Below are 14,446 nucleotides of genomic sequence, written 5' to 3'. Positions count from 1 at the left end.
GGCCCCCTTCAGGTCTCCACCAAAATTCCTAAAGAGGCCTTCAAATACAGTGTAACCCAGTCTGTGTCCCTCACATTCCCTGCCTACCCATCCCAGCTTTGATCTCCTCCATAGCACTTACTTCCACCTGATCCTCTTTTACTAATTGGTCTCTTTCTCGCTCTACTAGAATGTAAGCTCCATGAAGGAAAGGAGTTTTGCCTACTTTATTCATTCCTGTATCCCCAATGATCAAAGATGTATAATATCTTTGACACTCAATAATTATTTGTTTAGTTATTGAATGAGTAATCAAATGAGTTCGGGGGCAAGCAGGGATGAAATCAACACAATAAGTAAAGTGTTAGCCTCAAAAGGAGATATAATACATCTCTTCTCTTTGGGAAGAGAAAAAAAAAGTCTACCGATTTTGAACATCTAAGCAAAGAAATGACAGTAGAACCAATCTTACATGGGGCTTACTATGGAGGTCACAAGTGTAAGCACTTTACACATATTCATGGGTGTAATCCTCTCAACTGCCTGTGGGCAGGTTCTATTATCATCACTTTATAGATAAGGAAACTGAGGCAGAGTGAGGTTAAGTAACTTCTCCAAGGCGACTAGCCATTAAGTGACAGAGCTGGAATTAAAATCAAGTTATCTGACTTTGGGGTCCATCATAACCTCCACACCATACTACATCTTGAAGGTTCTTTACTGAGGGTGATATAATAGTGGTGGGATACAGAACTTGAAAAAAGTAGGAGAGGTCTGAAATAACTATTTGGGAGTTCAGTAGGGAGTCCATTAAACTAAAGAATTGTTGAGAAGCATTGAAGGCCTGGTTTGCAATTAAACTATATGGCTTTGCAATGGGCTCCATTAAGTTGGGAAGAAAGGGTCACTGAAAGAGGAGGTGGCTACTCACCTGTCAAGTCTGCTTAGATGTTGCCCTGGTTCCAAAAGCTGCTACTTCTGAAAAATAGCATCTATATAAAGCAAATATTTTATCTAATAATCCATTGAAATAAATTTATAGTTGTTCTCACAAAATGTCACTACTCACATCTACTGACAAATTCTGACACAAGCCCCTAGGAATCAGTGTACTTGTTTTTACTTGACAACCTACCAAATTCTTCATATTTACAATTACTTCAGCTGCAACAAGAACTAAAGGCAAGTTATCTTTAAGTTATTAAAACGATGGATAAATAGACAAACAAAATGTGGCATTCACATCCAGTGGAATATTATTCAGCCTTAAAAGGAATGAAATTCTGATGTAAGCTGACATGGAAGAATGTTTAAGAAATAGGAAGTTTAGACAGACACAAAAGGATATTGTATGATTCCACTTACATGAAGTACCTAGAATAGTCAAATTTATAGGGACAGAAAATAGAATGGTGGTTGCCAGAGGCTGGCGGGAGGGAGAATGGGTAGTTATTGTTTAATGGGCATGGGGTTTCAGTTTGGGATGATGAAAAATTCTGGAGATGGATACTGGTGAATGTTGCAAAACAATGTGAATGTAATTAATGTCAACTAATTTTACACTTAAAAATGGTTAAAATGGTAAGTTTTATATATGTATATTTTACTACAAACGAAGTTATGAAACATGGAATACGAATGCAGGCTTGGTGGAGTCTACTTCTGATGAGAAACCAACTAAGTGTCTAGGACAGTTAAGGTACAAAGAGATCTATAGAGAGGCAGCAGAGCTAGGATGGAGTCTGAATATTCCCCCAATTTACATGACAGAGTTTTCAAGATTGTTATACTGCTAGTTAAGGGCAGCAGGGACTGCAGCTTAAGGGCAGCAGGGACTGCAGCTTTGGACTACCCTGTTTCCAGTGGCAGGGTTGGAACAGAGTCTTAGGAACTTCAGGGCGGGGCGGGGGAGTGGCAAGTCGGGGGGTTCTAATTAGCCATCAATGCTCTTTTTATGCTCAAATACCTGACATCAGGAGTCTTGCCTGATTCTTTGTAGCCCAGACTCTCAACAAGTATCTGGCTCCTAGAAGGTATTTATTACAAAGCTAGTGAATGTAGATGAAAGTTTGATTTGGTTTATATAATGGAGAATAGATAATGTCTTCTTCAGAGTGCTATACCTGGTTGGAATGGAATTATATAAAAATGCAGATACAAAGGTAAGGCATTATTCTTAATACAAACAGGACAAAAAGAGGCTTGAAAAATCTCCCTGAAGGTCACAGTTTATTTGCCATGATCTGCTTTCTTGGTGAGTTATGATAATTCTCACTGAAAACATGGAAAGCTCTGATTTACCTTTTTCTTTTAGTTATCTTGGAAAGAGAAAAGGGTGGGGTCTTTCTGCCTACCAAGTTTCTCAATTCTTACAAAGACAGAACAATGGAAGAATAAAGTAATTTACTATTCAGAAGAATACAGGGTTTATTTGGAATAAAAATACACTAGAAAAAAATAGTTATTTGTTTCTTTTAGTGATTTTTCTAGCTCTATAACCTCCACCTCCCACCTCAGTTCTGGATGGATTTGCTGTACAGGCAGAAATCTAAGGTAAGGCATTAAAGGTCTCACAGATCTTCCCTGGAGATCACATTCTGCTAATCTAATCACACTTGACTATCAATTTAATAAATTTAATTATCCAAAAAATCTTACTATCTGAATTTTATATATCTGCCTCCTATAGATGAGTATCATTTTATAATACACAGAGAACAGTCAAGAATTATATCTTGTATTTATGATTTAAGAACCTATATTTAGAACTATGACCTGTATTTATGTAACTATAATAAGGGACATTAGAAACCAAACAGATGGATATTTATAAAAGCTGTTATTTCAGGAAAAGATCTAAAGAAGCTCATTCCAACTCCTTTGTATAAACTAGGGAGCACAAAATTACTTTAAGTAGAATTAAGTTTTTTCTTAATTGCACTCCGATTACATCAAAGGTAAAACATTTAGTGATCTTAAGAATTTAACCTCCTCAAATTTTCAATGGATTGCCTTTCAGAATGATTTTTCTAATTAACATGAGAGGAAATCTAGCTAATAAAAGGCCAAACTCTTAGATTCTTTTCAAGAGTTGAATGAATTTTTATGTATCAACACAGACGGATTCCAGTATTCATTCACTAAGCAGAAAGGAATAATTAATTTTTATCATCCAAGTACCATACAAATATGAAGTTAAAATAGAATTTTCATTGATGGTCAGTACTGTAGATTCCATGTTATGATGAATTCCAAGATCATCAATTTCTGCATCTTTAGTAGAAAGTGTACTTTTCAGTGTTACGATGTCTTCAAAGAGTCTTCGGTTTGTCTTTATCTTGCTCTTTTTGACTGCAAAGTGCAAAAGATTCCTGAACAAACTGCCTGCACATTGGGCACTGCTGAAAATACTTCACACAGCCATCACACAGGCATGTGTGTCTGCATGGTAAGAGTACCCAGTTCACAGTCCCATTCTGGCAAACAACACAGTCCTTGCTGTTCTCTTCCGATGGCTCAACTTCACTTTCAGAGAGTCCCACCTTTTCCAACAAACTTCTGTCTGTGTTTTTTTCTTCTGAAGAGGAATTGTTGGAGGGAGTGAAATTATTATTTGCAGACATGAAAAGTTGCTGAAAATCAAAGAAATAAATTTAAAGATTATTATAAATAACAATTACTCTTTAAAACTGGGGGTCATAAGAAGCGGCTTAAAATTTATGAGCTAGCAAATTCAATTGCAAAGAATAGTTAGTTATCTTCTATAATTATTAACTGAAAAATATAATCATCTTTCCATAAATGGCCAATCTTTGAAACTCTGTAAACAAAAGAGACAGAGATAAGACTATAGAGTACGACTTACCTTAAGATCATGAAATTGACCTTGAGCCAAGAGTAAATATTGATACAATATTCTGCAGGATAGTTTATAAGTCCTATCAGGAATATGAATCACTGACACCATGGAAATCTAAAATAAAAATTGAACACTGGTCAGTACTTAAAATCTTTATATTATTTCACAAATATGTGAAAAATGCTTTTCAACTGCTTCTAGACACTGTCTTCTGCCAAAAAAAAAGAAAAATGCTTCTCAAAAATAAAAGGCTGATAAATTAGAAAATTTACGTCAATCTGATTAAATCATAATCACTGCAGAGGAATCAGTTACTGACATATTTTTGGCAGAGTTATTTTAATTGTACTCAAATTTACAAATTTAATGTGATCACAATGGACAAAGGAATCTTTGAGAGGACTAAAGGAAATGGAGAGGAATTAAAATCAGTATTGAACAGTCTTTTAAGAAGCTTGGATGTAAAGGGACCAGAGAAAACACTTTTGCTTAGAGAGCTACATGCATTGACTCTAAAATTCTCATATAGAAAAATGAACACAAAAGAACAGCTAGAAAAATACTGAAAAGAGAGAGTTATGAGGGCGACTAGCCCCATCAGATAATAAAACAGACTACAAAGCCTTTAAAATTAAAACAGTATGGTACTGGCACATGAGTAGACAGATGGATGAAACAGGATAAACAGTCCAGAAACAGACCTAATTATGTACAAAAATATAATAAAGGTGTGATGTCAAATCACCAAAGAGTTTTTTTAATAAACAGTATTGGGACAATTGGATAGCTATTGGAAAAATATATAATTAGATGCATTCCTCATACCGTACATAAGAATCAACTCCAGACACATAAGAGATCTAAATGTAAAAAATAAAACTGTACAAGTACTAGAAGAAAATCAACAAATTCCATTTTAGTCACAGTGTAAGGAAAGACATTAACTACAACTCAAAACCCAGAGGAAATACACTTGACTATATAAGAATTAAAAATATACATGATAAAAAGCACCATAAACAAAGTCAAAACACATGACAAACTAGAATAAATATTCACAAGGTGTGTCACAAATTAAAGGTTAATATTCCTAATTTATGAAGAACTTTTAAAAACTGAAGAAAAATGGCCAAAATCCTATAGAAAAATGGGCAAAAGACATGAACGGACAATTCATAAAAAGATATAAACATGAGCCTTGACCATATTAAAAGATGTTTAATTAAAATTAATACTGCACCATTATTCACTCATCAAAGTAACAAAAATCCAAAAGCTTGTCAATACACTCTGTGGAAATACACTCTATTGTTGGTGGAAATGTTTTTTTCCAAAAAGGTACAATTCCAATGGCAATATCTAACAAAACAACATGCATTTACACTTCAACCATACAATTCCAACAATATTAAGATATGTATATATGAATTATTCAGCATAAGATTATTTGTTACTGCAGAATACTGGAAACCACCTGAATGTCCAAGCACAGGAGACTGGCAGAATAACTATGGAATATGCACAGCATACACACAGTGCAGTGCCATGCAGCTATTAAAAAAAAAAAAGTGAAGACAATCTCTGCAAACTGGTGTGCAGTGATTTCCAGGAGATTTTCTGAAATGAAAAAAAGCAAAGTACAAAACAGCATATGTAGCATAGAGTATGTGCTATCTTTTGCGTAAGAAAAAAGAGAAAATAAAAAACAGGGAGGAAAAATCGGAAAACAACAACTATCTCTAAGGACTGGGGTGTGTGGGAATGGCGTGGAAGGGATAAGGAAGAAAACAACATGAGTATATTTCTTTATATGGTTTTCTGACTTTTGAGAGAACTAATCCAAGTAATCTGTGGGCACAGTTTGACTACAAACCCTCAGTCTTGGCAGGAAGCAGGGAAATGGCAGTATGAGCGTCAAAATAATTAAATTCAGCCATGAATTATAAAACACTGGGGGAAAAATTCATGAGGCCATAGAGACAACAGATAAGCAAACAAACAAATGGGAGAGACAGGAAGTCTCTTGCTTGTTGTAGAATGCCAAGAACCGACTGAAGGGAGGGCTGCAGTTGGAAAATAATAATTTTGCAACCATCACAGTAAAGATGAAATCTGGCAAGAATCATCAATGGATGTTAAATCTAGGACAAAAAATTTTTTTAAATAAAAAGCAGGATATTTACATGATCTTACAGTGCCTACTCACAGACCAAGGGGGAGAAAAAAACAGAAGAGTGGAGAAATTAGATAACACCTTGACTAAGAGATCAAAATTAACATGACCAATTAGAGAAAAGAACATTGCATGCTTCTAGAGGTGGCACTCTGAAAAGGACACATCACCTGGGCAGCTCACTGGCTGCAGATGTAAAACTTTGATCTGATCATAAGAAAAATCAGACAAACAAAATGAGAATGTTTTAATTTACAAAAAGGGTGTGTGTGTGTGCGTGTGTGTGTGTGTGTGTGTGTGTGTGACTATACCCTTCAAAAATGCTCATGTCATAAAAGACAGAGTATGGAAATGTTCCAGGCTAAAGGAAGCTAAAGATCCACGACAAATACAAAATCTAGCTCTAGACTAGAACCTGAACTGGAGAAGAAAATTGGTTGTGAATTGGATAAAATACTCTATCAATGTTAAATTTATAAAGCAGATGACTATACTGTGGTTATATAAGAAAGCATCCTTATTTTTAGGAAATACACACTGAAGCATTTAGGGGTAAAGAATCATCACGTATGCAACTTATTCTCAAATCATTGATTTAAAATATATATACGATCATATATATGTGTATGTATAAACATATGGGTAGGCTGGGTGTGGTGGCTCACGCCTGTAATCTCAGCCCTTTGGGAGATCACAGTGGGAGTACTGCTTGAGCTCAGGAGTTTGAGACCAGCCAGGGCAACACAGTAAGATCCTGTCTTTAGAAAAAAGTTTTTCTTAACTTAGCCGGGCACAGTGGTACATTCCTGTTGGCCCGGTTACTCAGGAGGCTGAGGCAGGAGGATCACTTGAGCTCAGGAAGTTGAGGCTGCAGTGAGCCATGACTGTGCCACTATATTCCAGCCTGGTGATAGAGCAAGATCCTATCTCAATCAATCAATCAATACACACATACATACATAAATGGGAGAACAACAATGCAAAGGACAGAAATGTTAATAATAGGAGATCCAGGTACAGGGTATACGGGTGCTTTTTTACTTTTTTATTTTTGCAACTTTTTGAAATTATGTACAAATAAAAAGTTTTAAAACCCTACATTAGTTGCAAAAACACAATATTCTTTACAAGTTTATAAAGATTTATTAATTTAGTAATGGCACCAGAGGCTTTTAATACTAAATCAAAATGATGGGGTTAGTAGAAAATAGTAGTTATCACTTCATACTAACAATTTTGTCCTCTGGGAGCAGTGGCTCACACCTGTAACCCCAGCACTTTGGGAGGCCGAGGCGGGTCGATCACGAGGTCAGGAGTTCAAGATCAACCTGGCCAACATGGTGAAACCCCATCTCTACTAAAAATACAAAAATTAACTGGGCTTGGTGGTGCGTGCCTGTAGACCCAGCTACTCAGGAGGCTGAGGCAGGAGAACTGCTTGAACCCAGGAAGCAGAGGTTGCAGTGAGCTGAGATCGTGCCACTGCACACCAGCCTGGGCGACAGAGAGAGATTCTGTCTCAAAAAACAAAAAAACAAAAAAAAAAACAATTTTGTCATTTGATTTAATATTAAAAGTCTCTGAAGCTATTATCATACTAGTTATATATGTAGTTGTGGGTAAATATTTGATATGGAAAAAATGTTTGAATATACTACTAAGTGAAAGCAGGTCACAAAATAGTATAAAATGTATAATTTTATCCTTTTTTAAAATTACATATATAAAGATTTGGAAAGATACAGACAAATATTCACAGTGATTATTTTTGGATGATAGAATACAGATTATTATACTTCTCTCCTTTTGGCTTATCTACACTTTCTAATTTTTTTTCCTGCCACAAATGTATTATTTGAATAATACTGAAAAAAAGCCAATGTAATTAACTAAAAATGAAAAAATTTTAAAGTCAAAATTCTGTAGTAACAATTCCTGCTTTCCTTTTTTTATTCTAAAACAACAAAGTGGTTCCTAACTGTACTACCTAAATATAATTCTTTGCTGTTAAAATAAAAATGATTTTATAAATAAATTTTTTTAAAAAATATAGTCCCTGACACGCACATACAATATTGAAAAAACACATATGAAAAAGAAATAGGAAATGGTCCATTTGCTTTTAAAATTATAAACAGAGAACATTAATACAAAATACACTAATAAATATATTTGAGTGCCAATATTACCCCCAATCTGAGAAATAAGACAAGAGAAGCAAGGATTAACAGGAAAAAAGGAGGGAGCCCACAGATGAGAATAAAAGACATTCAAAAGGACCCAGACACAGAGACATACACAAAGCACAAGAGAAGATGGCTGTTAACCCTTGGGAGACACTCAGGCTTCCCTATGGGAACAAGCCTCCCACAACTACAGCTGGGCCACACAGTCTTCATCCAGTGTGATCAGGGACCTGAGAGCAAACTCTTCTCTGGCCTAAAAGGCCACTGAACTGAAAACACACACACAAAAATGGTTAAAATGGTAAACTTTATATATAAAATATATATATTTTACCACACAGATACACAATCACTCACTGTTTGGACAGGGGAAGAAAGTTAGAAAAAAAAAAAAAGACCCTGAGCACCTAGAGAGCACTATCAGTGAAGGGAAAAGGAATGCAATGGGGAAGCTGGGAGGGAAAATGACTGCGATCTGATCCTTTTGTGCTGAACCAAAGGAAAAAGGAGAACAGAACCCAAGAAACTCAGGAGATGGGGCACACAGTGGGGGCAGAAGGGCTTCCTTGCCCAAGTACACAGGGTCAAGAACAAAGAAGCTAGAAATAGGAGACACCAATTTAACAGGTTTTATTTATCTCTAACTGAAACTGAGAGAAAGGAGGGAGGAAGCCAGAAGGCCTCTCATGCACGCTAAGGTGCATGGGATGTACAGCTAAGGTGTTTCGCTGTCAAGCTCTATGAGGCTCATTAACATTGTCTAGTATGACTTTTTTTTTTTTTTTTTACTTATCAAACCTTTATTGAACCCCTATTATATCCTAGGCACTGTACTAGGTTCTGGAAATACACTACTGCTGGTATGACTTTTGTATTTTGTATTTTTATTGTATATATTTAAGGTGTACAACAGGATGTTTTGATATATATATACCTAGTGAAATGGTTACTATTATAATGCAAATTAGTATACGCATCATCTTACATAGTTACTTCCACTTTTTTTGCATGTGGCAAGAGCACCAAAAATCCCAAAAGCAATACCATATTAACTATAGTCTTTATGCTGTACATTAGATCTCTAGACCTGTTCATTTTATGTATCTGTAACTCTGTCTCTAGTGACCTACATATCCCCATTTCCTTCCCCTCTGCTCCCCATGACTTGGAAAAAATAAGCTGACCTCAGCTCAATGGAACTTCAGTTTGAAAATATTAAAAACCAAAAACCTAGGTGCTTAACTGCAAATGAGTAAGAAGGGTCTAGATTTCCCAAAGAGTCTGTACCTTCCAAAGCTCAATGTACACTTGTTGCAGGAAGATATTCCTGCTAAAAAAAAATAAACTCAAAAAACAAAAACAAACACACACAAAAAGCTCAGAGTCAAGCTCTTGTTCCATCTCTTACTGCCTGAATGACTGGGATTTTTCTTGACTCTGTTTCAGTCTGTGAAAGGAGAATATTTGCCCTGTCCTAAGAAACCAGGTTGTTGGAAGAAAAAAATAAGTTAATGTTTGTGAACGTACTTTGCATATTACGAATATCACAAAACAATGTTACCATATGTTTATTAATGAATAATCTATATTAAATACTTCAGAAAACTAGTCAATTGTGTTTAAGGACATTTTTACCATGATACAATTTCATCAAAAGTTTATTTCATGTCTAAGTTTCTATTATACTCAGATGATTGTCAAAGTTTCAGTCCTCTTAGATCTCTAAGATACTTTTAACTTCCTAATAGGAATCAACTACCAGACTGAAAAAATAATCAGCACATAATGAGGAAAGGAGATTACTATAATTACTGAAAATACAGGGACCAGACATATAAGATATAGGTGCAGCAGGGACTTTGATGGAAACAAGATGACTGCAAGCAGGCAAAAAAAGAGTGGATACTATCTTAAAATTGAGCGCTTTAGATCATTATTGTGCTTATTTATTCACTGCTAAACATGTTCAGAATAAACATGCTTCCCAACAGACTGTTTCTATACAGCAAATATGACAGAATACAGAATGATGAAATTAACTTAATTCAACCATTATATATCTTTTATTTCCCAAATAAAGTCATATTACTGTGATCCATAAGGCAAAAAATGAGTCATACTCTGAAGGTACTGTTACACATATAAAAACTAAATAGATGTATACAACCAAATAGGTGTTAATGATGAAACTAACTTAATTCAACCATTATATATCTTTTATTTTCCAAATAAAGTCATATTACTGTGACCCATAAGGCAAGAAATGAGTCATAATCTGAAGGTACTGTTACACATATAAAAACCAAATAGGTATATAGTTGTTGTAGGCCAAATGCACATCCTCAGAAATTAAAATAAAACTTTTTCTATTTATCAAATAATGAAGAACCACCATTCAAATCACTTAAAGGTAATGCTTTCAAAATTTTCAATTACTTACAATATCATAAATTTCCCGGTCATCCTCATCAGCTAAGGTCAATAGCGCTACCAATGGATAGCGAGATCTGGGTACTGCACCAAAGTCTTCAATTTTAGTATCTCTTGGTAACTGGCAATATATTTCTTCTTTGCTATCCTTTTTAATACTTTTTGAAAATGTAAAGGTAAACTGCCACTATAACCATAAGAACAAAAATACACCAAAAATGATCAATAAGTTAGCAACACTTTATCCATAAGAAGTCTAATTTTCAGTGCTAATGGGTATATCAGATGAAAGGATACAAATACTGTTCCTGATAGAGATATTCACTCCACAGAGCATCTTCTAATGCTTGAGGAGTGCTTATTCTGAAGCAATAAACATGCTTCTAGTATACCAAAAATGATCAATAAGTTAGCAACACTTTATCCATAAGAAGTCTAATTTTCAGTGCTAATGGGTATATCAGATGAAAGGATACAAATACTGTTCCTGATAGAGATATTCACTCCACAGAGCATCTTCTAATGCTTGAGGAGTGCTTATTCTGAAGCAATAAACATGCTTCTAGCATACCAAGAATGATCAATAAGTTAGCAACACTTTATCCGTAAGAAGTCTAATTTTCAGTACTAATGGGTATATCAGACGAAAGGATACAAATACTGTTCCTGATAGAGATATTCACTATACAGAGCATCTTCTAATGCTTGGGGAGTGCTTATTCTGAAGTAATAAACATGCTTCTGCAGAGCTTCATATAATTTTTGAACACTGCACCCCCAGTAGCATGTAAGGAGGCTATCTTCAAGGCAATCTGTTGTCAAGGTTATGCCAGCTGTAAAAAACAAAGGAGAAAGAATGAAAGTGATTTAATGTAACTTCTAATACAATCATACAGGGTGAGTAACAAAAGCTTCCTTTTGGATGCTGGCCAGGATGATGGCAGTTAAAAGAACTTGTTAAAGGGTATGCCTCCTATAAACGAAGGAACTGGCCTCTGTAACAAGAGATATAAAAGCTCAATGTCTACATATCTTTTGAGAGCTATCAAAAAACTATTTCTTACTATTTATCTATTTAAGCTTAGAAACTGTTAATTTTCTTTTTTGGTGACTCTAAGACATTTCCCATCTAGATTTTTAAAACTAAAATACAGTTCACTATTGATAACCTACCACCACTCTCATAGTGTATATGATCCTAACGACAAGAAACAGTGCAGCAGAATACAGCTGTCCTCTAAAGGGGATATGTACAACCTATAGGGTCCACAACATGATCGCTGTTGTAAGAAAAATATTAAAAAGAAACTGAGCTTTACTAACATTAATATATACATTGACAACATTAACATACAGGCTTGTCACAGACTTAATGTCCCATGTAATATGCAAAATATCCTGAGGAAAAGAGTGGGGATTCCAAAACATAAAGAGTTTAATAGTGGTATCTTAATTCAGTTGTTCACTTTCAACTTAAGAAGATATAACAATTTGAGTAGACCTGATTAAATGGATATACAAATTGTAAGTAGATGTGAAATTATATTATACAGTTTTATTTAACACTTGTATAGGACTTACTTTGTGTCACCTATGTGATTTCCCCCTCCTAGTGGTATTTGTAGCAATATCACATTCAAGGGTAGCAACATCCAGCCTTTCATACTGCTGGGGGTGCAAACTGTAGCAGCGCAAACTGTAACATGTAGTACTCCTTGGCACTGATACACTGACTAGATAAAAAGGGCCTGGTTTTGGTCATTGTTCCTGGCTCAACAGCCTTGGCATCTGATTTTGGCTCTCCAAACCTGCCAGCAATTCTGTAAGCTACCCAATATCCTTTTATTGAAGTTGTTTCTGTTGCTTGCTAATAATTCTGATTGATATATTACCTATTTTTTAAAATGTGATCAAGAGTATATGTTAGAAGAAGATACACAAATACAAGCAGATGCTCCACAGGATACCAAAAACTGATTTTTCCAATTTTACTCTCAGTATTTAGTAGTATGTACACACAGTCTGAGAGTCTGAGTAGCATTGATACATGGCCATTTCTAATCATACTTAAGCAAAAATTTTAATTGGTAGGAACTTTGCATAGGTTAATTGGAGCAGGCTTTGATTTCAAATTTTTATGATTCCAATCATCAGGTATTAACTCAAGAATGAAAAATTCCATTTGATATTAAATAGCTGAAGGAAAACATTTTATTTATACATACACAAATACATATACACACACATACAAAATCACACATATTTTTCCCTTTGTCACTGTAGAACCACATAACATGAGGCAGAAGAAAAAAGCTGGAGGTAGATACGAAAGGAAAAAATAGAAAATGCATATTTTAAAACATTGAAAAAGAAAAAACAAGAAACACAAAATGATTATTTATTATTGTATTACTAGCAAAAATGTGAAAAGATATATGTATAAGGCTACTCATTATAGCACTAGTTATCATAGCAAAATGCTGGAATAAACCCAAATGTTCATCAATGCGGATTAAATGAATAAATATAGTACTCTACAATAAAGTACTAAGAAGCTATTAAAAGTGAATAGGAAGGCGGAGGTTACAGTGAGCCGAGATCGTGCCACTGCACTACAACCTGGGTGACAGAGTGAGACTCTGTCTCTTAAAAAAAAAAAAAAAAAAAGAATTGAGGTATATCAGAGTATCTGCACACACTATTATGAAATGATCTTCAGAATATATTAGTAAATGAAAAAAAAGCAAGGTAGAGAAAATTAAATATATATGCTACTGTTTATCTCACAAGAATGGATACCCATATATGTGTTTGTTTACATTAAAGAAGAACAGGCTGGGTGTGGTGTTTCATGCCTGTAATTCCAGCACTTTGGGAGGCCAAGATGTGCAGATCACTTGAGCCAGGAGTTTGAGACCAGCCTGGGCCAACATGGCAAAACCATGTCTCTACAAAACACACAAAAATTAGCTGGGCATGGTGGCACGCACCCGTGGTCCTAACTTCTTGGAAGGCTGAGGTAGGAGGATCACGGCTGCAGTCAGCCATGATCACACCACTATATTTCCACCTGGATGACAGAGTGAGACCCTGTTTCAAAAAAAGAAAAAAAAAAAAGAACAATGGAAGGATAAGCCTTTTAAAACTCAACTTACAGCTTACAGAACATATAAAACTACCCTGTTTATTTGCTTTGTAAGAAGAAAAAAAAAGCCAGAGCCCCAAAGATTCAGAGCTACTTAAGAGACTCGTTTATAGACTTTGTATACTTAACTAAAATGGGAAGAGTGTCAGAGACCTTTGACAATTGGAGATTAATCAGATTTTAAAATGTCTCTGAAATTAATTTAAAAAAACTACAGAATCTATAAAATTATACTCTCTATAATCTCTTTTTTTAATATTATTATTATACTTTAAGTTTTAGGGTACATGTGCACAACGTGCAGGTTTGCTACATATGTATACATGTGCCATGTTGGTGTGCTGCACCCATTAACTCGTCATTTAGCATTAGGTATATCTCTATAATCTTTTACAAACTTGTCCATTACATAAACTGAGGGGAGAATGTAATGATTTCCACTATCTGAAGACAGTGTCAGTACCCCCATCAAAACTATTCTCCCTTTACCTTTTCCACTTTTTTTTTTTGCAAAGAGTTTCAATTTTTATGTATTTTTTTGCCTTCTAAAACTCAGTACACACATGACATCATTTTAGATCAATAGCATTAACAGAATTGGGACATAGCTGTAAGAAAATTCAGAATCAAAATAAGTGAAGCACATGGGTGTGGCATCTCTCAAACTGTCCTTA

General features: G+C 34.9%; 1 protein-coding gene across 4 annotated transcripts in view; it reads right to left on the bottom strand.

Moving 5' to 3' along the window:
* Positions 1 to 2,189: 2,189 nt before the first annotated feature.
* The window catches only part of CGRRF1 (cell growth regulator with ring finger domain 1), a 29,613-nt gene continuing 17,356 nt past the window's right edge, over positions 2,190 to 14,446 (bottom strand). For 2 of the 4 annotated variants that reach the window (XM_063792914.1, XM_063792915.1), the window contains 5 exons: positions 13,618 to 13,717; positions 11,283 to 11,460; positions 10,638 to 10,785; positions 3,845 to 3,952; positions 2,190 to 3,611 (listed from right to left, as the gene is read on the bottom strand). In XM_063792914.1, coding sequence (XP_063648984.1) covers positions 3,291 to 3,611; positions 3,845 to 3,952; positions 10,638 to 10,785; positions 11,283 to 11,460; positions 13,618 to 13,675 — 813 coding nt within the window. In that variant the 5' untranslated portion in view covers positions 13,676 to 13,717 and the 3' untranslated portion in view covers positions 2,190 to 3,290. The remainder of the gene's footprint in view (positions 3,612 to 3,844; positions 3,953 to 10,637; positions 10,786 to 11,282; positions 11,461 to 13,617; positions 13,718 to 14,446) is intronic. The other 2 variants (XM_001160908.7, XM_063792913.1) reach the window with 1 other exon arrangement.

This window comes from Pan troglodytes, chromosome 15 (assembly GCF_028858775.2).
Source record: "Pan troglodytes isolate AG18354 chromosome 15, NHGRI_mPanTro3-v2.0_pri, whole genome shotgun sequence".
Taxonomy (NCBI): Eukaryota; Metazoa; Chordata; class Mammalia; order Primates; family Hominidae; genus Pan; species Pan troglodytes.
Note: the sequence above shows the minus strand (reverse complement) of the source record. Positions and strands in the feature narration are given on the sequence as shown.